At 35.3% G+C, this 27,099-nt stretch overlaps 2 protein-coding genes across 4 annotated transcripts in view; both read right to left on the bottom strand.

The window, feature by feature from the left end:
• The window catches only part of arap3 (ArfGAP with RhoGAP domain, ankyrin repeat and PH domain 3), a 50,819-nt gene extending 46,796 nt beyond the window's left edge, over positions 1-4,023 (bottom strand). For all 3 annotated transcript variants that reach the window (XM_048176389.1, XM_048176388.1, XM_048176390.1), the window contains exon 1: positions 3,855-4,023. The gene's annotated coding sequence lies outside the window, so the exon portion shown is untranslated. The remainder of the gene's footprint in view (positions 1-3,854) is intronic.
• A 4,378-nt stretch (positions 4,024-8,401) lies between these two features.
• On the bottom strand, positions 8,402-26,225 carry stard15 (StAR-related lipid transfer (START) domain containing 15). Its single transcript, XM_048177031.1, has 6 exons — positions 25,665-26,225; positions 20,629-20,776; positions 18,810-18,913; positions 14,826-14,943; positions 14,028-14,080; positions 8,402-10,240 (listed from the first exon to the last, which is right to left on the bottom strand). Exons 1-6 carry the CDS (start codon positions 25,809-25,811, stop codon positions 10,022-10,024), a joined length of 789 nt encoding a protein of 262 aa, XP_048032988.1. The 5' UTR covers positions 25,812-26,225; the 3' UTR covers positions 8,402-10,021.
• Positions 26,226-27,099: the final 874 nt, after the last annotated feature.

The raw sequence follows: 27,099 nt of genomic DNA, 5'->3' as shown, positions 1-27,099 counted from the left end.
ATCAGAGTTTGTTCAGTAATTAATGACATTTTTGGTTGAACTAACCCTTTAAGCTCTCTTAAGCTGGTATTTTCGCAACCTAGATTTTTATGTCTGTAGACATTTTGGCGGGTCTCCCAAAAATCTCAAGCAAAACATGTGTTGAATTTAGAATTACTTATGTTGTTCATGCATGTCTTCCCATTTGTATTTATTTATAAGTCTTACTAATGCCAACACCGGTGATGGCAACTCATACAGTACTATACGCCGTTTGGGAACAACCTAAAAACTGTGTTTCAGTTCCACCCACTCGATTAATAGGAAGTTCATTGGAAAAACAACATAATCTCAAACCATAATGGAATGGAATGAACTAGTTTCCCAGAACTTAATGGATGGAGAAAACATTTCTCTGACAGAACGAGCCCTAAATGATCTTAGGTTGCTATCTGAACAGCAACCTTTATCAGCAGGAAAATACTATTTGCATTTCAAATGGTGTTTCATAGTATCCAGAGATTCAAACGGCACCACTTTGGAGATTCTGTACATCTAGGCAGTACATGCAACAGGAAGTGTACACATTAGCACATCAACCAATAAATGGCACAGGCAGACAAACACATAAATCTAATAAAGCCTCATCTAGTGTAATTGAGACTGCATTGAGAATGCAGTTAACGTTCTGGTGCTCTTCAGTCATTTTTGACCTGAAAAATTTAGATTTTTAGATTTTTTTTACTTTATTGGAATGGAATTGGCATTTGCTATGTGAACACAAAAACAATCATGGACATGATTCGAAAAGGTTAAATGGTCCTGAAAAAAATAGTCACACTTGTGCTCCTTGCGGTCAAAAAATGGAAATAAATGGGAGACGAATTTCATCTAGTGAAAACTTTTGGTACTTCAGCCAAACAAAATCTTACTGAAAGATCATTTTTTGAGATATCAAGCTCAAATTTGGAACACAGCTTGTTTAGATTTATGGCTTTGATTTTCTTGCAGGTTTAGAGTAAAATGTGTTTTTGAAAATATGTATTTTACATAAAAATTGAAAATAGTATTTTTGTGCATTTTTCATAACAATAAACAATAAATTCTGTAACCTTTTTCAAGTTAACTTTTTTCACTTCAGAAATAATTTGTCAAGTGTTGTCTTTGAAAAGGGATCAAAATTAAGTCTGTGCTCTAAAGCAATCAAAATTTATGACAATGCTCAAAAAGTGCATAAATGGATTATAACTACAGCGTAAATATAATTTATAAAATCCCATAAAAATACAAAATATTATAAAAAAAACATTATCAAACTAAAATATTTTTTTCATTAAAATAAATAAAAAATGATAATTTTTGACCAACATGCGAAGAGCACCAGAGGATTAAATAAGTCATTTTGTTTTTATTTTTATTTTTGTTGTTTGCTCTCATTATATTGCATGATCATTTGTTGTTGTTTTTATTTTCATTAATGAAAAAACATGCTTTGCGATCTGTTGATTGCACTGCTCTATGGGTTGTGATGGAGCCAAAGGAGAAAAACATCTCCAAACATCTTTCCCTCTCATATCCTACTCAAACATCCCTGGGCTTCCAGAACGAACAATTAGTGGAAGCTGTAGAGTCAAAAGCAATTTGTGAAACGCAGGAATCAAGGAGGCTTTTGGGATGCAGTGTGCTGGGGGGTGTGTATAAATAACAGTGAAGCACTATTGTGTGACACAATACGTCATTGTTCACAACTGGTGGAGGCCGCGTAGATGAGATGACAGAACACACTTGTGTATTAACGTGCTGGAGCCTTGTTCAAACACATATCGAGATCTCAGTTCCCTAACTGGATTGAAACCACACTGCGGCAAGATTTCACAGATTTTCACATTTAAGTCCTATCAGATCATTTTGTCTGCCTGTGCCATTTATTGGCTAATGTGTTCACTTCCTGTTGCATGTAAATGTACAGAATTTCCAACGTGTGTTCTGTCATCTCAAATCCGCGGCAGGAATTTTTTGAAACAAAAACACAAATATTGTAGCATGCCACTGCATGCATACATAAAAACGTAAGCGAAAACATTCATTAAAAGCTTCCTGTTGTTTTATGTATCTATGTTTATTTATTTATTATATTTCTTTAAAATCCAGTGCCTATATTGAAGTATATTTGGCATTTGTGACACTGAAGACTGGAGTAATGATGCTGAAAATTCAGCTTTGATCGCAGGAATAAATTACATTATAAAATATATTCAGATAGAATACTGTTATTTCAAATTTTATAATACTCCACAATATTACTGATTTTACTTTAAAAATCATTAAAAATCTTTCCAACCCCAAACTTTTGAATATATTTAATAATAAATATTTATATTTTATAGAAATATTATATTATGTTACATTATGTAGTTTTATATTATATTATATTATATTACGTTATGTTACGTTATGTTATGTTATGTTATATTATATTATGTTACATTATGTTATGTTATATTATATTATGTTACATTATGATATGTTATGTTATATTATATTATGTTATATTATGTTATGTTATATTATATTATGTTACATTATGTTATATTATGTTATATTATATTATATTATATTATGTCATGTCATGTCATGTCATGTCATGTCATGTCATGTCATATTATGTTATGTTATGTTATGTTATGTTATGTTATGTTATGTTATATTATATTATATTATGTTATGTTATGTTATGTTATATTATATTATATTATATTATATTATTTTATATTATATTATATTATATTATATTATATTATATTATACCGGTATTATATTATGCTACATTATGTTATGTTATATTATATTATGTTATATTATATTATACATGGCAAAAGAGTTTTTTTCTGTTATTACAACCCTCTAAAAAATAAAAATAAAAAATCAGATAAACTGAATGTCTGCAATATTTCAAGAACAGTCGTACAAAATAAAAACACTGGATTAGATTGTACACTTGAAATTAAAAATCACATCTAGAACCTTTACACTGGACATTTCAAAGATTACAACTCTGCTAGATCTGGAAATATCTCCCATCCTCCAAGTGTCAATGAAGAGCACTGAGGGAAATACAGGTCAGATTATGCAACAAGAGATTTATCACAATTAATACACTCGTCCATGAGAACTTAATCTGCATTTGGGAATCTGCTCAGTTAAACATATGGCATAATATACAGGGGTACAATAAGCATTTTAAAAGTACACACTTCTACTTTAAAAGTAATGATTTTCACCCAAAAAGTGGGGGATTCATGTGGTAGAGCTTCTCCACATCAGGCATATATGCTTGCAGAATGAAAATGTTTTCTGCAGTAGCCTTCAAAATGGCATGTTATTCTTGCAAATTCCCTGGAGTCTCCCACAGTTGTTGTGTCTGTAAGGAACTGGCAAATTAGCTCTGGGTGTTTCTAAATCAGTTTATACTAAACTGGACATTGAGGGAGTGTAAAGCCTCTGGGTATCGGATTCCTCAGTGAGCAACTCCCTACAGAGCCAATCTTGCATTACAGTGCAGGACAATTCACTGGCATGAGAATCAATGCAATTCCGTCTGAACAGTCAACACTGCTGGGTAATAGTTAAACTCACGACCTTAACTAAAAAATAACCTTTACTTTGCAGCCCGTTTACCTTCGTTACAAGATCTGGGATAATTTCGGACCACCAAAGCTTCGAGATCTGTACTATGAAAACAAGTTGTAATAATAAATGTTTGTGTTAATGTACACACTTTACACACTGGACAGCCTTGAGATATGAATCAAAGTGCCCGCTATCTGACAGCCTGTATTAGTTTGAATGTAAAAGGATTTTAAATGACACCTTACCTTAATTAATTCTCGTCACATATTCCCGCGATATCGCGTTTTGTTCATTCGGAGCGTTTTAAACTCCAGTAATGTGAGATGTGCTGGAGGAAGTTTGAGTGTTGAGCTGTTGATAGTTGTGTTTGTTATGCCGGAGATTCAGCCAGTGCACAGCGCTGCTGAGAACTACTGAGCTCTTAAAGGGACAGCGACAGTTTAACCGATCTTCATTCGGTTATGTCATTTATTACTCACCCTCATGTCGTTTTACACCCGTAAGACCTTCATTCATCTTCGAAACACAAATTAAGATATTTTGATTAAATCCGATGCCATTTCCTCTCTCAAGATCCATAAAAGTACTCAAAACATATTTAAATCAGTTCATGTGAGTTCAGTGGTTCTATCTTAATATTATAAAGTGACGAGAATACTTTTTGTGCACCAAAAAAAAAAAAAAAAAAAGACTTTTCAACAATAAAGTGATGGGCCGATTTCAAAACACTGCTTCTGAGCTTTACGAATCGAATCAGTGATTCAAGTCACGTGATTTCAGCAGTTTAGCCATTTGATAGGTGATCCGAATCACTGATTCGATTCGTAAAGTCGTTATTTAGTCTTTTTGGCGCACAAAAAATATTTTTGTCGCTTTATAATATTACGGTAAAAACACTGAACTCACATGAACAGTTTCAAAGGATTAGTTCACTTTCAAATTAAATTTTCCTGATAATTTACTCACCCCATGTCATACAAAATGTTCATGTCTTTCTTTCTTCAGTCGAAAAGAAATGAAGGTTTTTGATGAAAACATTCCAGGATTTTTCTCCTTATAGTGGACTTCAATGGCCTCCAAACGGTTGAAGGTTAAAATTACAGTTTCACTGCAGCTTCAAAGCGTTCTACGTGATCCCAGATGAGAAATAAGGGTCTTATCTAGAGAAACCATCGATCACTGTCTAAAAAAATTTTAATTTTATGCATTTTAAAGTTTTTGATGAAAACATTCCAGGATTATTCTCCTTATAGGACACCAAACGGTTGAAGGTCAAAATTACAGTTTCATTGCAGATTCAAAGCGTTCTACATGATCCCAGACGAGAAATAAGGGTCTTATCTAGAGAAACCTTCACTCATTTTCTAAAAAAAAATTAAAAAGTATATACGTTTTAACCATAAATGCTCATCTTGAACTAGCTCTCTTCTTCTTCTCTATTTGAATTCCGGCAGTGTAGACACTGCTAAGTGTATTACTGCCCTCCACAGGTCAAAGTTTGAACTAAATTGTCATATACAATATGCTAGTGCAAGTATATAACGATTAGTTCAAACTTTGTTTTTAGTAGCTTTATGGATCTTGAGATTTTAAATGGCATTGCTGTGAATGCAGGCCTCACTGAGCCATCAGATTTAATCAAAATATCTTAATCTGTGTTCCGAAGATGAACGAAGGTCTTACGGGTGTGGAACAACATGACATTATTTTAATTTTTGTATGAACTAACCCTTTAATCAAACGTATTTGTTTCTAAAGTTTCTAAATAAAGAATATATATATATAGCCAAAGTCAAATTTTAACATCACAGATGTAATGGCTGTTTCATCAAAGCAAATTTGTCCAGGTCTAAATATATATATGATGCATATTGGTGATTTAGCAACGTATAAAAGTCATTTAGCTAAATATTAGCCTGAATTGGTAAGCTAGCTAGCTTTTCAGCTATGGGGCAAATGAGCCAAATGCTGTGGGGTAAATTGAGCCAGTGTTTTATCTTACCCCACTATAAGGCATTGAATTTAAGTTAAATCTAGAGTATAAACTGGTATCATTTCAATATAATATTGCGCAACTGGTTTAGTTTATCTTTATTTTTGAGTTTATTTGATAGGAACAGTGTACAAGTACACCAAATCCTTCTTTGATACGAACCAGATGATGTTTAATCATATATATCTTAGTCTCTAATGGTCTAACATGGTCGGCATTGCAGAAAAACTACCATATCAAGAACTTTTTGACTAAAATATTTATTAGTTTCAGTGACATTTATTCATTCTTATTTAGCTTTTATTTAATTTTACTCAACAAACTCTCTGTTTAATCTGTTTATGGGAAAGTTACAACTTTAGTGTTCAACATATTGTTTCAGAAATGCAAACAATTAAACATACTGAAATTTCAACTTCATTTGGATGGTTTTATGTTGTTTAAATTAACTTTAAAAAAAGAAATATGTAATATGAAATATTTATAAAAGGAAATTTGATTATTAAATTAGTTTTTAAAATAGGTATATTATCTTTAAAATTTCACATGGGTTTGATTCAGATTCAGTAAGATGGTCAGTTTACACCCACCTACTGACTCGGCTCAACTTACCCCTAACCTGGGGTAAATTGAGCCAAAGGAACACTTTTTTAATAGGAAACTATATTTTTAGAACCCTTTGTCATAGATGTATTCTGATCATTTATAATGATAGGAAACATCCTGAAATTACTTTAAATACTTTCATTTTACTTCTGCCTCATTTTCCCTTATCTTGAGGACCACATAAGTAAAAAATGGCTCATCTTACCCCACTCTCCCCTATATATATATGGTCATACTGTCATATATTAGTGACGTCATGGAAAGTTCACAATAGGGTGTGTTTAGGTTTAAAATGAAGATGTTGTGAAGAAAGGCTTGATCTGTGCAGCAAAAGCAATAGGACTTTGTTGTGAGAGAAAGCCGGAGGGTTCACTTATGAAGTTTCCTTTTCTCCTCTACAGCCGATCTGATTGATGTAGGCAGGAACTGTTTCAAATGGGAAGCAGGAAGTGTCTGAGACAATAGAGGTTTTGAGGAGTGGTCCCCAGCTGTACATTTATGGATAAAGAAAAAGGATATCGTTTTGAATAAACTTTCCTCATTGCCAAAAAAAAAAAAAAAAAAAAAAAAGGAGGAGGAGGAAAGCATTTCTACAAATACATTTTTAAAGCTGAGATATATAAAAGTGAATGGCTAAATGGTCATCTATACTATACAATTTCCTTCAATATGTACAGCTTTTTTTAGATACAAGAGCTGAGTAATTTTTTTAAGTAGTGTTTATACAAATAAATAATTCCAAAAAAACTAGTTTTATAAATACAAACTTTTTATTCTTAAGACAATACATTGAGAAAAATGCCACTGAGTCAAAAGCACACACAGAGAGATTCAAATGTATTAAACAGAACTGATTTCTGCAGCCCCTGAGGTCTCTTCAAGGCAGATTTTCATCACTTTAAGGAAAGTTTAATCCTCTGGTATTGTTCATTTGGGGGTCACACTTATGTTGTTCGCGGTCAAAAGTCACCAAAGACCTGAAATGTAACTTTTTTAATTATCAGTAAAATCAATGCAATATGTTTTTGTTCAATAATATTTCTTAATAATACAATTTTTCTATTGTTTTATTACTTTTCAATTTAAGCAGTATTTTATGTTAAAATAGAGACAGTGCCTTCAAAATCCAATTTTTGAAGGCAGATTGGTGCCATCTGGTGGGAGTAAAAAAGAAAAACATCTATAATGCCATGGTTTAACCACTAGATTGCTATATCTCTATAGTCTGGCTATCACCAGACCAAGCTCAATTTAAAATTGAACACTGGTCTGGGGAGTTTGCTATGTATTTCCTGCTGCACAAGAGGCGTGATCAACGAGCATTAGTCACGCAATTGGATAGTCCTTCAACCAATCAGATCAACGATCCGGGTGACGTACTTTGCAGAGCGATGCGAAAACTCCAGACAGGTTTACCGTGTGTCTCAATCAGCCCTAGTTCAGTAGTCAGGGCACTGATCAGGGAATCAGCCACATTCACTTTCATGATATACTGATTCACGACCTAGGGAACTAGGGAGCTGATTGAGACGCAGAGTTAGTTTGTATTGGTGTGTAGCATTGATCCGCGGTTTGCAGAAGCAGCAATGGCATCGAGCGATTTTTGCAGGTTGTGCAAAAAAACATGAAAGTGATCGGTATTTACACCCACTCGAGCAATCTGTTTGCTAACTAAAGAAGTCATTCAGCATCGTCGAGAGTTTAAAAGGCGACTCTGATAGTGTTCTGGTTCAGTGTAAATGAACGCGGAATATAGCCGCCCTAAACTACGTCATTGTCATGACAACCAAAAAGAATTCCAGTCAGCTCAGGCGGCGCGAGATTCAAGAAGCAGGGAGACGAAACATATAGAGCAAATAATAAAAATACTGTCTACCATCAAGGGGCACTGAAGTAAAAGAGTCCTGTACTCACATTGTGAAGCAAACCACCAAAATAACAGCAGAGAATCATCGTGTGTCATCAATCGCCGTTTGTAATCTTCCTATGAAGAGACTGTCGGATCAACGCTCTGCTACATTTCTCTCAGATAAGGTAAATACTTAACACAATCGGCGTCACTGTGATTGTGCATTGTTATTTTGGAGTGACGGTCGTGCGAGAGACGGGTAGATCAGATAGAGTTTGAAAGCTGCTTGCCGTCGCTTCTCTATCGTCATCGTGTTATACCCGCCAATAGCGAGCAAGGTGGATAAGCCAGTCTGTGATTGGTTCCCGCAAAAGTGTAACAGCGCAGCAGAAATGAATGCACAGGTTTCCAGACTGAGTTGCCGAGCGAAATCAAATCGCCGGCAGATCAGGCTGGGTTTACCCAGACTAATATCTCTATATATAAAAGCTAAAGTTGTTTTTAGACATAAATACTTATTTTTATTAAGTTGTGGATTTGGATATATATTTAGACAATCTCAAAGCAACTTTTTGTAAAGATTTATAGTTTTTTGTGTGTGTGTTTGAAAAGTGTCAGTTTTTGCATTAATTTTAACACAGAGAAGGACACTTTGTTACACATAACATCAAAATTCAACAAAAAATTTAACAAAAATGAAGGTTAATCAACCTGATTTCAACCTCTTATTTGAGTCTTCTGGTTCAATTTTGCCATATTATTACAGACACACCAGATCATTTGTGTGTGTATATTAGTGTGTTGTGTGTTGTGTGTGTGTCTGTTTTGTACTCTCGATGTTTTAGAGTGTAACCCCTTCTTTGGTGTCTGTGTTTCTACTGCACTGTGGCTAAATTATTGATTTTATTTGTACTCATTTGCAAAAACTTGCTTTGTGTTAGTCACACCAGTTTATATATGTGTGTCTGTGGTGGGGGTAGGTGTGTCTGTTTTGCACTCTTGATATTTTTAAGTGTCACCTCTTCATTGCTGTGCACTTTTTTTCTGCATCGTGGATGATTTGTAAATTGTACACACAAAAAAAAATGCTCTTTGTTTTGCCTTATTTCTCATTAACTTCCAAAGGCGGTCATTTTTGACAGCAAACAACACAAGTGTTATTATATTTTTTTTACGACCATTTAGCTATTTCGAAACAAATCCCCAAAAAAAATAATTAAATTTAAATTTTTTTTTTTTTTTTTTCGGCCTAAAATGACTGTACAACACTAGAGGGTTTTAAGGAAGTCCTTGCTATCTGCAACATCACACAGGAAATCTTCACCTCAGAACATGGGGCTGGAAGGTGGTGTTTTATACGTTGTGTTTTGACAGAATGAGTCGTGCTCCATACACTTAAAAATAAAGGTGCCAAAAAGGGGGTTTCACAGTGATGCCATAGATTAGCCCTTTTTGGGTTCCTCAAAGAACCTTCCATTAAACAGTTCTTAAAAGAACCAGTTTTTTCTTAAGTGTGTGAAGAACATTTTCATAATCTAAAGAACATTTAACAGTAGAATCAAGCCCCCGCCCCTTTAATTGCTAATAGTAGAGTGCCCTTTCGGTCGTATTGTGGTGCCCCCGGAGTGCAATTTGATTCGCAACACTATTTGCAACCCCCAAATGTGATTTCAACTGAGGGGGACTGCTTCCAGAGTACTTATTGATACTGTGTAAGACATTTTACACTAAATGAGTTCATCATACACTATAAAAAGTATCAGTTAAACATGTCTAATACAACCAGACCCTTCTTCAGTGTGTGGACATAGAATGGAGGTCTTTAAATCTCTGCAAAACACTATATTGTTATGTTGTTCAATCCAAAGAAGGGAGTGTATGATTTACAGAATGAGTGTAAGGGAACCATCCTCAACCGAGAACGATGCACACTCACTTTCACATGCACACAAAACATTGCTCTCTTAGGTCTCATCATCATCACTGTGGCGCTGGGCCTTCTCCTCACTCACACTGCTCTCATCGATGTTCTCCAGTGAATCTGCTCTCTGCACCGTCAGGTCAGCTACGCTGATGCAGGGCAGAGTGTTCTGCTCCGGGTATCTCCACGGCTTCAGATTAGGGTCGTGTTTCCGCTTCCACTCTGGGTACTTCAGGCAGGCTTTGTAAATCTTTTTCATGGCCTGTGGGGAAAGACGTTGAATGATCTGAACCATGCATTTTATGTGTTCTTTTATTTTTACAGTTCAAATTGCTTACACACTACAAGTGTTACTTGAGGCCCACCCAATGAAACCATTAACTCATCACTGAATCTTCAGACCATTTACCATCAAACATTTATTATTATTATCAGTGTTGAAAACAGTTGTGTAATTTTTTTTCAGGATTATTTGATGAATAGAAAGTTCAAAAGAACAGCATTTATCTGAAATACAAAGCTTTTGTAGCATTTTACACTACCGTTCAAAAGTTTGGGGACAGAAAGAATTTTTTGTTTTATTTTTTTGAAAAGAAATTAAAGAAATGAATACTTTTATTCAGCAAGGATGCATTAAATCAATCAAAAGTGGCAGTAAAGACATTTATAATGTTACAAAAGATTAGATTTCAGATAAACACTGTTCTTTTGAACTTTCTATTCATCAAAGAATCCTGAAAAAAAAAATTGTACACAAATATTTTGTACAATAAATGTTTCTTGAGCAGCAAATCATCATATTAGAATGATTTCTGAAGGATCATGTGACACTGAAGACTGGAGTAATGATGCTGAAAATTCAGCTTTGCCATCACAAGAATAAATTACATTTTAAAATATTTTAAATTTTAATAATATTTCACAATATTACTGTTTTTACTGTATTTTCAATTAAATAAATGCAGCCTTGGTGAGTAGACAAAACTTCTTTTAAAAACATTAAACATCTTATATATACGGAGCCCCTAAAGGGACATGGTGGTAGAAAAAAAAAAGGGAAGGAAGGAAATTTTACGTGGTGGTGGAAAAAATTTGGTGGAAAAAATTTGTTCCCTCGCAAAGATGTTCCCTCGCAAAGATTGCGTTCCCTCGAATTTTTTTTTTCAAATGTTTTGCGTTCCCTCGCAAAGATTGCGTCCCTCCAAAGATGTTTTGCTCCCACGCAAAGATGTTTGCGTTCCCTCGCAAAGTTATAATCGTTCCCTTGCTGTGAACTCGGACAAACACTTCCTCTTTAATGTCCCGCTGGCTGGCAGTAGTGTTTCAGTTAGTAACATACGTTAATAATGCACACAAATAATGCGCGGCTCATAGAGTTTGAACTTGTTGGACTCAAAAATGAAGAAATGCAGCTCATGTCAAGCAGTTCAGTTGGCAATATATTCACAGATTCGAGCTTCCCGGATTGTAACTGGACTAAACGTTGTTAAAAAAAAATGAAGCTACTTCCAATCATAGTAACCTGACAACAGTACAACAACCCATTTTCGTCAAATGGTTTTATAATAAATTGGTCTCTATGAGCAGGCGGCGGAGATACACGCCTGAAGGGACCGTCTGAAAAGTGCAAAACCCAACACTTAGTTTGATAAAAAAAAAAAAAAAAAATGCATAACGTTTATGATTATTAATTATTAAATAAAAAAATATAATAATAACTTAACTGTTATTAGTAAAAATATTAAATAAATTGTAATGCCATCAAATCCAGTAAGCCATTATCATGCAAAAGCTGTTGTATGTAAGCTGTGTACCAACATCATTTGTGTAAAGAAGGCCTTTAAGTGCTACTTGCCAAACTAAGTGTTGTAGTACCTATAACCAGCAGGAGAGCAGTGATGTATGAACTGAATTTGGTGCCAGTACAGTATGTTACAGTGAAGTTATTGAGTATTTTTCGTAATATAAAATGAGCAAAAGGGTTTCGGGTTTTGCACTTTTCAGACGGTCCCTTCAGGCGTGTATCTCCGCCGCCTGCTCATAGAGACCAATTTATTATAAAACACATTTGAGGAAAATTGGGTTGTTGTAGCTTGTTGTCTAGGCTACTATGATTGGAAGTAGCTGCATTTGTGTTTTAACAACGTTTAGCTCACGAGTTATTAATCCGGGAAGCTCGAATCTGTGAATATATTACCAACCGAACTGCTTGACATAAGCACTGACTGCATTCATTTTTGAGTCCAACAAGTTCAAACTCTATGAGCCGCGCATTATTTGTGTGCATTATTAACGTATGTTACTAACTAAAACACTACTGCCAGCCAGCGGGACATTAAAGAGGAAGTGTTTGTCTGAGCTCACAGCAAGGGAACGATTATAACTTTGCGAGGGAACGCAAAACATCTTTGCGAGGGAACGCAAAATATCTTTGCGAGGGAACGCAAAAATCTTTGCGAGGGAACGCAAAACATCTTTGCGAAGGAACGCAATCTTTGCGAGGGAACGCAAAACATCTTTGCGAGGGAACGCAAAATATCTTTGCGAGGGAACGCAATCTTTGCGAGGGAACGCAAAACATCTTTGCGATCTTTGCGAGGAACGCAATCTTTGCGAGGGAACGCAAAAGATTTGAAAAAAAAAAAAAATTCCTCCCATCCCAAATTTTTTTTCCACCACCAAGTAAAATTTCCTTCCTTCCCATTTTTTTTTCTACCACCATGTCCCTTTAGGGGCTCCGTATATATATATATATATATATATATATATATATATATATATATATATAAAGTTAACTTTCTGATTTGGCTTTCAGTGTATGCAAGCCAAGTCAGAAAGTCAACTGTATTTCTAAAGCGCTTTATACAATATAGATTGTTTCACAGCAGCTTTACAATAGTAACAAATTCAAATTCTGCTGTAAAGCAGCTCTAACAAATATAGTGTCATTTTTCAGCTCAAGTCAGTTCAGTATTGATTTAGTTCAGTTCCATAACTGTGTAAATTCATTAGTTGTGCATACATACTGTATACAGTGTATTTGTGCATATGCATGTACTGTACGTATGAGTGCTACACTGAACAAGCAAAGACACAAGATAGTAGTGTTTTAAATTTTTCACAACTGTGTGTATTTTGGCATGTATGTGGCTAATCATTTTATGTCTGTGTGTAAAGTTACTACGCAAAAATACCATTTTTAAAAGGGTTTTGTGTGTAGAGTTTTGAGAAATGGAGCCATAGTTTCAAAAACTGTGTGTAAGCAATTTGAAAAAACTGTAAACATAACATTATGTGGCTATTACAAAACATCTTGTATGATGTGCACAATTCTAACCACCAGATGGCAGCAGAGGAAAACTGAAATTTGTTCTTGACAACATGAGCTTGACTGTTGAGAGTTGCAAACAATAATCAGTGCAGTAACTTGAACTCACAGGAATAACTATATTTGAAAATATATTCATGTTAACCCAAAAATGACAATTCTGTCATCATTTACTCACCCCTTTTGTTACCCATATTCTTCAAAATATCTTAGCAGAAGAGAGAAACTCATACAGGTTTGGAACAATTTGAGGGAGCAAATGATGACAGAATTTTCATTTTTGGGTGAACTATCCCTTTAAATAAATGTGTGTGTGTGTGTGTGTGTGTGTGTGTGTGTGTGTGTGTGTGTGTGTGTGTGTGTGTGTGTGTGTGTGTGTGTGTGTGTGTGTGTGTGCGCGCATGTTTTTGTGACATATCAGGACACAAATGTGTATAATGACATGGGTATAGGTATTACAAATCGAGGTGACTTAAGAGGACATTACCCCATCTCCCCACTTTTCAAAAGGCTTATAAATCATACAGAATGAGTTTTTGTGAGAAAGTAAAAGTGTGCACAGTTTTCCGTGATGGGTAGGTTTAGGGATAGGGCAATAGAAAATACAGTTTGTACAGTATAAAAACCATTACGCCTATGGAATGTCCCCACAATTCACAAAAACGAACATGTGTGTGAGAAAAGAAAAATCTAATTATTTTTCGATGCGCTTAGCTCTTACCTTTGGTGCCACAAACTGTGAGACTCTGTTCACTACCCACTTGGGTAAAGATCCTGAAAAGAAATCAAGATAAAATTTTAAAACAATATATGCACAGAGAACAAATATCACCATTATTGTACAAAAAAAAAGAAAAAAATGTGCACCCCTGAATGCATTTTGTGTATCCTAAATACACAGCAGCAATGCTGGGGGGGAAAATCATAGACATTGTTTACACTGTAATTTTGTCTCTCTGACTCTAGAGTCTACTGTAAAACTGCAACAAACTGAATCTAAGTGTCTCTCCCACAGGTCACAAACAGCTGGTGCATCACAGCAACGGAAGACATTAATAATCAAAACCATCGCTCAGAGCAGCATGGAAAAGATGACATCAGCAAATTCATAAAATATGTGTAACGCAGGAGTTTCAAAGGCTTCCTGCCTCCCCACTCTGTACAGCACAAGAGCTTACTTGAATGCAGAAGAAAATGGAGATGACTTCTAGATATTACATACATTTAAACCATGAAATGCTTTCAATCTAAACACCTGCATTTTGTGCACGTTAAGAAAACATCTTGATGAAACTGCACTTCTCTTTAAAATGATGTGGCGTTCTTGTGTACGGCAACAACTCTACAGGCCTGAAAGTGTAAACAGTGTAAGTGTCAAGTAAACACACATGTTCATGGTGTACTTTTCCACCAAAAGAAGGGGCGATCTGACACTGTGACTCCAGCGTACTAACGTTTAAAAGTGAAACCTTTATTTATTTATTTTTTCTGTAAATGATACTGAACTAGAAATGTTCACCTCGTGGATCCACCTGCGTCAAGTAATAAAGAGTACAGCAGTTTGCTCCATTGGATTGGATCAAGTACCCTGTGAGTAAAGACACGGCTCTGACATAATCCTTCTTTGGTGGGTATTCCTGAAAAAATAGCAACAATGAGAGTTTAGTTTCATGGGAATGAGTGAATGTTTAAATTTGTAAAGATGGATAAAATATACATACAGTCTGACCATTATTTGACCTAAACAGACATTAAGTAGTCTCACTTTTGAAAAAAACAGCATATACTGGTTAAGTATGATTTGAAGCATGGCAGCTGATTTATGCTGGTCCTTAGTTGGTCATGAGCTGGTTTAAGCTGGTCATAAGCAACTAGCTCCAGCTCAGGACCATCTTAAACCAGATCATGACCAACTAATGTCCAGCATAAACCAGCTCAAACCAGCTGCCATGCTTCAAAACATACCTAACTAGCACATGCTGGGTTTTTTTAACAGGGCTGTCATTACTGCAAAATAAAGGAGAGGCTGATCACCGCAGAGCCATGGGTGGAGCATGAAGTCCAGCTCCCCCTCTCTGGATGTAATTTGGGAGTAATAGGTGGAGCTAGAATGTCCAACCACACCCTAACCCTACCCATAACCCATACCCATATAGATCCTGAGAGGTGAAGCTTATTATATGACTACGCACTAGGGGTTGAACAACTTCAGATGTTTGTAAGTCGACATTTATGTGATTAAAGTTGAGTCGTGTACGATAACATACAATTACGGAAGAGGATTAGGGCCAAGCAATAATAAAAAATTAAAACCATCTCGAGATTAAAGTTGTTAAATTTCGAGAAAAAACTCGCTAAATTTCGAGAAAAAAGTCGAAATAAAATGTTGAGAATAAAGTCATTAAATTACGAGAAAAAAGTTGTTAAATTACGAGAACAAATTCGTTAAATTATGAGAAAAAACTCGTTAAATTTCGAGAAAAAAGTTGAGATAAAATGTTGAAAATAAACTCATAATTTAATGACTTTATTCTCAACATTTTATCTCGACTTTTTTCTTGAAATTTAACAAGTTTTTTCTCGTAATTTAACGAGTTTATTCTCAACATTTTATCTCGACTTTTTTCTCGAAATTTAATGACATTTTTCTCATAATTTAACGAATTTGTTCTCGTAATTTAATGATTTTTTTCTCATAATTTAATGAGTTTATTCTCAACATTTTATCTCGACTTTTTTCTCGAAATTTAATGACATTTTTCTCATAATTTAACGAATTTGTTCTCGTAATTTAACGACTTTTTTCTAATAATTTAATGAGTTTATTCTCAACATTTTATCTCGACTTTTTTCTCGAAATTTAACGAGTTTTTTCTCAGAATTTAATGAGTTTATTCTCAACATTTTATCTCGACTTTTTTCTCGAAATTTAACGACATTTTTCTCGTAATTTAATTAATTTGTTCTCGTAATTTAATTGCTTTTTTCTCATAATTTAATGTTTATTCTCAACATTTTATTTCGACTTTTTTCTTGAAATTTAACAAGTTTTTTCTCGTAATTTAACAAGTTTATTCTCAACATTTTATCTCGACTTTTTTCTCGAAATTTAACTACATTTTTCTCATAATTTAACGAATTTGTTCTCGTAATTTAACAACTTTTTTCTCGTAATTTAATGTTTATTCTCAACATTTTATCTCGACTTTTTTCTTGAAATTTAACGATTTTTTTGTCATAATTTAATGAGTTTATTCTCAACATTTTATCTCGACTTTTTTTTCGAAATTTAAGTTTTTTTTCTTGTAATTTAACGAGTTTATTCTCAACATTTTATCTCAACTTTTTTCACGAAATTTAACGAGTTTTTTCTTGAAATTTAACAACTTTAATCTCGAGATGGTTTTATTTTTTTATTATTGCTTGGCCCTAATCCTCTTCTGTATACAATAACGTGTACAATAAGCTGTTTAAAACGTGCATTCCACCGATCAATATTGAGAATCCAGATGGTATAATCAAGTATATCTTGTGGAGCGCTCTCGGAGTATGCATTTATTTGTCATTTTAACTGCTGGAAACGGAGCATAAAAGTGGACTTCAAAGATTTCTTATCCTGTTGCGCCCTCTATAGGCCTCTATTTCGTCATCAGAAAAGTGTGATTGTACTGTACACGCTCCACCAGATTTTTTTAACCGCGCGTACATGTATGCGCAGGTTGCACATGCACATTTAATTTTTTTGCAGTAATTAGTTTATCCACAAGGTGGCAACCATGCCCGTTGATTCACAAAGTAGACAAAGAAAAACTACATAAACAGAACAGAGCGGAACACATGCAAGCTACAGCGACAACAGAGGCCTACATAGACGAGAGATTGTGCGAAGGGGTTAGAAAGTACCCTCATTTGTACAACTCTAGCATGAAAGAATACAAAGATGTTTACATGGGTTGTAACTCATGGCAAGAGATTGCTCAAAACTGTGCATGCGTCGAACGCCCGTGTATGCGTATGAGTCAAATGAAGTATACTAATAAAGTAGACTAATCGACTAGTCTGTGCAACCCCTACTATGCACCAGATAAATAAATAAGTACAGTTAAACGACATGGTTGGAATCACTTTCAGAACAATTTTTTCCAGCTGATGAGCGATAAAAACTACGGAGCCCCGGACAAGACATGCTGGAAAAAAATAGTAGGCTAAATCGTGTGGACGATTTATTATTTCGTTCCCTCGATTTACTAAAATGTGCGTTTGATTTACTATTTCGTTCCCTCGATTTATAAATCATGCACATGATTTATAAATCGAGGGAACGAAACAGTAAATCGTGCACACGAATTAGTAAATCGAGGGAATTAACTTTTTGCATGTCAAAAACATGCAAGAAAAAAAAAATTTTTTTGCTCCGTAAAAAACAATCATGGGCAAACAGGATCCACTGGAGTTTGAGCATTTAAAGCGACAGACAACAAAAATGCAACTCTGCTGCTTTAATGCTGCCTTCACATGCTATCGGAAATTTGATAATTCCCACCTCTGAAGTCATGATTACGAGCTCATCATATTCAAATTTCGAAATGGGAAGAGCGTTCATGTACAATTTGTAACCTAGGAAACTCGTATTTACAATAATTCCGAGAGCATGTGAAGGCAGCATAAATGCTAGAGCTCTTTAAAGCGGGATGGATTCTGATTGGCTCTCAATGTTTTTATCATTCATCAGCTGGAAAAAATTAATTAGAAAGTGATTCCAACAATATCGTTTCTCTGAGTCATAAAAATTATAGTCGTGGTGTGGACTCTGCTATTATTTTATATTTAGAACGATTTTTAGAACTGGTGTGAATGGGCCTTTTCTCTGTATAAACATTTACAAAGTCTACTCAGCAAATAGTGATCTGTTCAGATTTGTGTAGTGTATTCCAGGCTTTGAAAACAATCAAGCAATCTAGCAATAAGACAACAACACTGCAGTTAGTAGGCCTATTAATAATGAAATCCTTAGAGGTCAGTTTGACAGCAGATTGATAACTGAGACATAAGATAGCACCAGAATATGTTTGTGAGAAACAATGGTTTCAGTTACCTGGATGAAAGGATATACAGCATGGTCATGGCCAATATTAGCATGCTATTAGCATGAAGAGAGCCGTATAATAAACCGATATATTTCAGATTTAAAAGCAAGAAATCAACATCTTGTGCAAGATTTTACATAGAGAAAATAAAGGAAGACACAAGCCTGTTGACGCTATCTAGACATGTAATTATTCATTACAACAAAGGGATTCGGTCACCCGACAGTGTGCTTGATACCTCTGTCAGACTTTTGTCACTGATCTGGCCTCTTCTGTTTCAAGTGACTCAAGACCTGGAAGGCTGACCTACATACCAACTGACATACTGTGCTGGACTATATTGTTGCCTGTGCCAAAATGTTTACTAAAATCAGAGCTTCTACAGACCTAACAATCCAGACCAAACACAGACATACCGGGTGTTTGACAGAGTAGTTGATTATGAGATAATCATTGCCAAGAGGAAGCCATGACCGCATGGTGACAAAGTCTCTGTTCTTCAATGGACTCGGACATTTCCCTGTAAATAAACAAGGATAGGATTTAGAGTCCGGTTAAACCATGAAAAGACAAGAAGGTAAAATTGAACCAATGCATAATAATTATGGGCTTTTCACACTGCATGCACTTATTGTCGTTCTAAAAACCGGTTTTAACCCCGGGTAAAGTAACGTTTCACACTTGTAATTTAGATGCGGGGTTAGCACCGCATTTTACCCAGGGTTATGAAACCGCTTTTGCGGTGCCAAACTTGTACAGTGTGAAACGATTCAGTGTTAGAATGTTACAACTAGATGCTTAGCAACCGCCAACCAATCGCGTGCCTTATAATCATGTGCTTTGGGCAGACGTACGATAGGAAAAATGTCAAACGGCGATGGAAACGCAACAATTGGAGTTAAGAAGAGACCGTTTCATTCTTAACTTTATAGTTCAAAAAGTTCACTCAGAAAACCTTGATATTACAGGCAGCAATGTGTAATATGAGAATGCTAGAAGCCTTTATGTAAACAGGTCACATGCTGCATTTGTTCAGTCAGTAAAACACTAACATATTCAAATAAAGACTTTAAGCCGGGGATTAGAAATGTGCAATGTGCAATGTGAAACTGCAGCCCAGAATTATCTGTTAACCCCGGGTATATTATGGGCAGTGTGAAACGTGAATAAAGATAACCTGAATTCAGTTTACCCGGGGTTTAGAATGACACAGGGTTAACTATTTCAAGTGTAAAAAGCCCTAATAAGTCTAACACTGTAGTTTTTAAGCTTTATGTTCTCACAAAATAACTTAAAACAGAATTTTCTGCTTGTTTTCTTAATGATTTTGTATGGTAGTAGAATTGCAGTATGTCTTATAATACTCTTTCATTGCTCTTTTGCTATTTGATTCCTCTTGTATTATTGCTTTAAGGGGAGACACTACAGGCAAAAACACTGTTTTTTCATGCACCTGTCAATTTTGAGATTTTGCACTTTTTGGCTTTACATAAAGTGTTTTTCCAGACTGGTGGAAAGAAAACATCCAAAAAACACTTTTAAGTGTATGTTTTATAGCGCTGTATCTATTTGCGCCTATAAATTTAAATTACAGTACATATCTTTAAAGGTTGTTTTCTCAAAACTTTACAGTTTTATTCCCATCTATATTCTGAAGGTTTTTAAAGAGGGATTTGTTGATATATAATTTGCCTGATTTTATACATTTTATTCTTTAAAAAAATGGTGATTTTTTTTTTCTGGCTGTTGATTTTCTGATTTATGGAGTGGTAAAAAAAAGATATCCAAAATTCCCTCTGTAAAAACCTTTGAATTTAATATGTCCAAAAAATTAAGTGAGAATTTTGAACCTGACATCATCCAATATTCAGATTTTTGTTCTAAAAATATATGCAAATTAGTGCATATTTAATTAGATAGTGCCTCATTTGCATATTTAAACATAACATTTTAGAAAACTTGTAATACAAAAAAATGTTTGCAATTTTTAATGTAATCAATCAGTTAGGGAAGTAAAAGTACATTTTTTTACCCTATTCATCTGGGGTGTCTCGCCTTAAATTACTCTTAGCCATGTCTCTTTAGCTGATATTCATGCACAGCACTGCATAACAATCATTCAACCATAAACAACCCAATGATTTTCATCTTTGCAGTCTAACTTTTTACTCCTGGTAAGCACAAACATAGGCTTAATAATAATAATTCAAGTGTATTGGTGCTTAGTTCACTCACAGGAATAATATCCTACATCTGCATTAACTGTCAGTCTTCCAATATCGAAAGTGTCGATCATGTTGGTGTCCCATTTTTTCCGGTAGCTTGTGTCGTGCAAGACGTCGTAGAGAGTCTCTGCCGTCACGTCCTTGCACACGATTCTCATCTAAGAGGAAAAACAGACATCGTCTCATTGACTCTTTCAAATCTTAAGAACTTTTCCATTGCAGTTGAATACAAAGTTCACAAAGTTTGTTCTGTAGTTTTCCCTCTGGTGCTGCCGTGATAAAGCGCTGACAGATTTTCAATGCATTCTGTTGCCGGGCAGATGAAAAATGAAAGCATTTCACTGTGCTGACAAAGGCCAGCTACCGTTTATACATAGATCTATTCATTTCCTTATCTTTAAAAGCCCTGCTTTCTGCATGACTCAGCCATGTCAGGTCACAAAGAGTAGAAGTTGACACAGCAAACAGTGAGTATAAAAGGATCTTCAGTAGAGCGAGAGATACTGCGAATGTGTTGGCCTGCATTTGTATTTCAAGCTTACATGTGGCTTGTTTTTTTCCAGGTATACTGTAGCTACCTTATCCTTTAACTCAGCCTGGGTTGGGAGGAGGGTCAGGTAAGCATGAATACATCAAATGCAATGTGATCAGATATTGCATGTCTCTGCGACGCAAGTCACCGTGTAACTCAATCAACTCTACCCTGGCATCATTTAATAATTTATTCCCAACCCCCTACAACCCCGGCTTGATCAGTCCCTCCTCATTTCCATTGGGCTCCTTGGAACAAGTTTTATTTAGTCTCTATGAATGGAATGTCGTCAAAGCCTACAAAGCTCAATTATTCATGAAAAGAACACATCAGTGCCCCGGCGAGCTGCGTGAATTATTAAAGAACGTCTGTCATCTCCTTTCATTTTTGCAACCGTAACGGGTCTGAATAATTTCCCCACACCTGCCTGAAACGTTGCTGAAACGGCCCTCGTGTATAGGTCCTCACATCGGGACAGCTTTTAGCCATTGTCAGAGAGGTCAACAGAAGTGCTTTTACACAAAAAAGCACAGAAAAAAAGGCTAAACTCTGGTATAAGACAGCAGGAGGGGCTCAGGTTTCCTCATCTGAGCCTGCTGTTACCACAGTTTTCCGCTCTTAATTTTTCAGCACATCTCATGGGTGCAGTCTGTCCCTGAGAGACCAGTCTTTCATCTCAGAGACTGTGGATCATGAAGCAGTCAGGCCTGGCCTGCTTCACTGTACGCTGAGTTTCCCCTGGGCAAATGGCCCATAACCATATCTCTGTTTGTTTCTCTAAGATTTTCTCTGAAACGGGTCTGGAGTCTGCTGTTCAGGAGCTTATAAGATATACTGTAGTTTATACACAATGTCTGTGTTTTTTTGCACAGCACACGTTGATATACTGCAATGTATATTTAAGTCTTTGGTTCACATGCAGAATTTTTGTATACGTTTGTATACCCCCCAAACTGAACCACATCATGCACCATATGGTGCAGGCTGAAGTAGATATTTGATTAAAAAAACTAGCTCATTTACAGCAACAAAAAAACTATTAGGCCTAAATAGTAATTTAATATACACTATCATTCAAAAGTTTGGGGATGGTAATAATTTTGTAATATTTTGAAAGAATTTTCTCATGCTCGCCATTTATTTGATCAAATTCAATAAAAACAGTAACATTGTGAAATATTATTATACTTATTTACAGTTGTAATATATTTTAAAATGTAATATATTCCTGTGATGCAAAGCTAGCATCTCCAGTCTTCAGTGTCACATGATCCTTCAGAAATCATTCTAATTGGCTGATTAGCTGCTCAAGAAACATTTCTTATTATTATCAGTGTTGAAACAGTGTGCTGCTTTTTTTATTCTTTGATGAATAGAAAGTTCAAAATAACCGCATTTATTTGAAATAGAAATCTGTTCATTGCTGAATAAATGTATTAACTTCTTTCAAAAGTAATTTCTGACCCCAAACTTGAACAGTAGTGTACATATTAGTATTTTTTACCTTTATATACCCACTGTTTTTGATTGTATTATTAGATTGCATTGTATGAATTCCTAATATTACTGCATTTGCATAATTAAACAGGTCTTTATAATACAGGTGCATGTGCTCTACAATGAAAAAAGGGGTAACCTAAAAATGAATCTGCATTAACTGGATTTTATCTAAATGAAAAAATCCTACTATTTAACATCACTGAACCAACCTTTATTCATTAATTTATACCAGCAAAACTAATTTTTAAATCAGTTACAAATCACTCTTTAAGATAGCAATTTCGGGTTACCACTTTTAACAGTTTAAGACAAACCTATTACTATACTATATTAATATTGAATGGTTGTTGTTAGATACATAACAATGTGGTTGCAGTAAAATGCTTCCTAATGTGCTTAAGCCAATCAAGCATTATCTTTTCAATAAAAACCCTATTGGAAAATCCAGATTAGTTGTTTTGGAACATAATAACTGGTTTCTAGCTTGTCATCTGATCTATTCCAGTTTTACTATGCATTAGATTGACTAGTAGTGTATATTTCTAAGTTAATACTGTTTCTAAAGTTACTAGTATCCTTTTTTAGTTTTACTACTAGTACTTATTTATCATATAATCTTATTAGCAAGATTAAAAATGGAGTGCACTCTAGGAACTCATAAATAATATGTACAAAATAAGACTATTCAGTTGCTGAAACATATAGCCAAATATCAGAATAGTTATAACTAATGAATAAGTAGGCCTACTGAATAGCTGAATACTGAAGCTGAAGTGACACTGGTACCAGAAACAGCTGAATAATAGTTGGAAGTGAATCTGAACCACAGATCCTGTTTGAATTCAATAGCAAACATTTGCATTTTGTGACTAGTAACCAAGTAATAACTAAAGCAATAAGTCCTGTGAAAACTCCGCTTCACGACGTGCCTAACAATGTCACTTAGCTGTTATAAATTCACTATAAACCACGGCTTCACGGGGCTTATTGCTTTTATAAAACGGTTACCACACAATACAAATTTTAAAGCAAAAAAAAAAAAGTGTATCAATGCAACTTTCATGAAGAAAAATCATTAAAAGGCTTCCTTCCGCTGGAAAAAAAAATAGTCCCTGACCATGAACAGCAACAGAAGTTACATTTATTACGCCATTAGATGGCGGCAAAGATTGTTTTTATGAGCGAGTCACTTAGTCGCAAAGACTTTTATATCAAAACTTGTTGTGAACACGAAACAAGACGCAAATGACAAATGCATTGACTAGCGCTGTCAGTGTCAGCAGGGCACGGGAAAACCCATTAAAGGTGCCCTAGAACCAGTTTTTACAAGATGTAATATAAGTCTAAGGTGTCCCCTGAATGTGTCTGTGAAGTTTCAGCTCAAAATACCCCATAGATTTTTTTTAATTAATTTTTTTAACTGCCTATTTTTGGGCATCATTAACTATGCACCGATTCAGGCTGCGGCCCCCTTTAAATCTCACGCTCCCTGCCCTCCGAGCTCTCGACTATAATACAGTGCATTTACAAAGTTCACACAGCTAATATAACCCTCAAATGGATCTTTACAAGATGTTCGTCATGCATACTGCATGCATGCGTCGGATCATGTGAGTACAGTATTTATTTGGATGTTTACATTTGATTCTGAATGAGTTTGAGCCTATGCTCTGTGGCTAAAGCTAACATTACACTCTATTGGAGAGATTTATAAAGAATGAAGTTGTGTTTATGAATTATACAGACTGCAAGTGTTTAAAAATGAAAATAGCGATTGCTCTCTTGTCTCCGTGAATACAGTAAGAAACAATGGTAACTTTAACCACATTTAACAGTACATTAGCAACATGCTAACGAAACATTTAGAAAGAGAGTTTACAAATATCACAAAAAATATCATGATATTATGGATCATGTCAGTTATTATTGCTCCATCTGCCATTTTTCGCTGTTGTCCTAGCTTGCTTACCTAGTCTGATGATTCAGCTGTGCACAGATCCAGACGTTAATACTGGCTGCCCTTGTCTAATGCCTTGAACATGGGCTGGCATATGCAAATATTGGGGGTGTACATATTAATGATCCCGACTGTTACGTAACAGTCGGTGTTATGTTGAGATTCGCCTGAGGTCTTTTAAACAAATGAGATTTACATAAGAAGGAGGAAACAATGGTGTTTGAGACTAACTGTATGTCATTTCAATGTACTGAACTCTTGTTATTCAACTATGCCAAGGTAAATTCAATTTTTGATTCTAGGGCACCTTTAAATGTTAAAAGGACAAGATCACAGCGGACATTCAAACAGAGTTTTTATTATGAACATAGGACTGACCTGACGGAAAATGCTAAATCTGAATGCAGGTAATACACTCGGTCACTCGATATCTCTCTCGCGATACTCTTCTACATAATGCTTTAATGAACAAAATCAATTGAGAACAAACATATATTTACGTTGCTAAAACAGAAGCAGCAACAGAAGCACACAGTGGCGCATCAATACTTATGTAATGCGGTGTATGTTTTGGGGAATTTTACGTCTTCGAACGCGCCTCAACCAATCAGAATCAAGGGCCGGAACTATCCGTTTTGTAATGGTATTTAATAAATAATTAGACCTACTAGTGACTAACTGAATAGATATTTAATAGTAGGGCTAATTTAAAAAGTAAAAGTAACATAAAATATATACTAGTTATTTCTAAAGAATACATGTTAAAACAGCTTGCCATAGCCTAGCTACCTCATTACACTGCGTTCTTAAACAGGGAATATATCCGAATAAAGGTTGTGTTCACTGAGCCAAAGATAAAGCGACGTTTTTTTTTTTTTATCATATACAGACAATTACTATACAAAGTCACTGATGATATGTAGCATAATATCGCAAAACATTCTAGAAATATGTCGCATTTTAGACGCGGAAGCCAGTGTGGACTGAAAGAAAAGAGTGTCAACAAACTAGTCTCGGGATTATGTGCGTCAATTGATCCGCATTGCAGCGAACTTGCCTTGAGTTTCTGCACAGTTTTGCACTCCTCATCTCGACACCACACCGTCACTCCTCCTTTATTATAACGGGCGACCCAGCCATCCTGACTTTCACATTGATCTCGGAAAGATAAGAAGTCGGTGTCATCCGGTATCTGGACTGGCATCTTGCCTCCCGGTGCTGTGGATCAGACAGGTCTGCAGGGCTAAAGGCTCCTCTCATAAATGCCCCTGATCCGCTCGTTTGTGTTTGTGTTGTCTCCACTTGTCGTTTTCACTTAGTTTTAGTCTAAAATCTCTTCTACAGTTCAGTCTAACTGTTGTAACTAATGTATGATGGAGCAGGTGTATCTGAGCATCCTCTTCAGTCCTGCATCAGTCCCATACTGGAGACACGCATTATATAAGTAAGGCATCACGTTACTGACATGTCGTTTTTCAGGTGGAGCGGTCTACAAGAGCCCATTTAGTCAGACTGACTGATGATCCATGGATCAGGTGTCATGTTTGTCAATTCAAAGGATTTCTTTTCCGTGACTGTTTTGTTTAACCTGTGCAGGTGTGTAGCCTGAATCCAACGTCTACTGTTTCGTATACCTTCTCTCAGCCTTACTTCTTACTGTGCAGGGGGAAAGTAAAAGTCTGCTTTGTACAGATTAGTATTTGAACAAACATGTCCCAGTTTAGGTCTAGGAGCTTTGTGTTCTTTGGAAAGCGGATTTCTTCCAAAGCCCGTAGTCAAAACATTCAGGGAACCCAGCAACCAAAAAATATTAATCCTAATAAGAAATATAGGCCTTTAAATGTCAGATGAACTGTGAAAGTCAACCTGAAACTTCCATTCGACATAAAACAAAATGAATGTTGTGTTGTTTGGATGTTAATATTTGGATTTCAGGTTTGGGAATTACCTTCATAAACTCTGGAGCTCAGTATAATAATAAAATGGGCTTTTGTGTGCATTGAAATTACGTAATTGGGTGGTTTATCTTCTGCATGTGTCAATCACATGGGAAAGAGCAACGTCAGTCTTGAGGAATCTACTGCAGGTGCCAAATAATAGTGTCAGTCTGCTGCTTTCTTGAGCTTCAACAATGAAAATCCCCCTCCTTTGTTAAATCGAAAAACACTTGCAACAAAATACACTGCAACATTTTATTTCAATGGTCCACTTTAGACAATCCACTAACAAAAAGTTTGCAACTACATATGAACTAGCAGTCATTAGAGTATTAGTAGACTGTCTAATATCTGTTAACATTTTATTTTGATGCTTCCCATTAACTTTGCAAGTATATGTTCAAACTACCGAACCCTAACAGTCTAAGTCTACTACAGTCTATTAATACTCAAATGAGAGTTAGTTGACATAGTTGCAATGTTATAGTTAAAGTGGACCATCAAAATAAAGTGTAACCAAATGCATTTCTATCATCAGTCATCAGATTTTTTACT

This window comes from Megalobrama amblycephala, linkage group LG23 (genome assembly GCF_018812025.1).
Source record: "Megalobrama amblycephala isolate DHTTF-2021 linkage group LG23, ASM1881202v1, whole genome shotgun sequence".
Lineage (NCBI taxonomy): Eukaryota > Metazoa > Chordata > Actinopteri > Cypriniformes > Xenocyprididae > Megalobrama > Megalobrama amblycephala.
This window is presented reverse-complemented; position numbering and strand designations above follow the sequence as displayed.

What these genes read in the sequence shown, in the direction of transcription:
- stard15 (XM_048177031.1), bottom strand. Translation starts at nt 25,811, where the DNA reads ATGCCAGTCCAGATACCGGATGACACCGACTTCTTATCTTTCCGAGAT. An exon ending in ACTACTCTGTCAAACACCCG is followed by an intron (nt 14,944 to 18,809) that starts GTATGTCTGTGT and finishes CTATTTTTTCAG; the next exon opens with GAATACCCACCAAAGAAGGA. An exon ending in CACAGTTTGTGGCACCAAAG is followed by an intron (nt 10,241 to 14,027) that starts GTAAGAGCTAAG and finishes CTTTCCCCACAG; the next exon opens with GCCATGAAAAAGATTTACAA.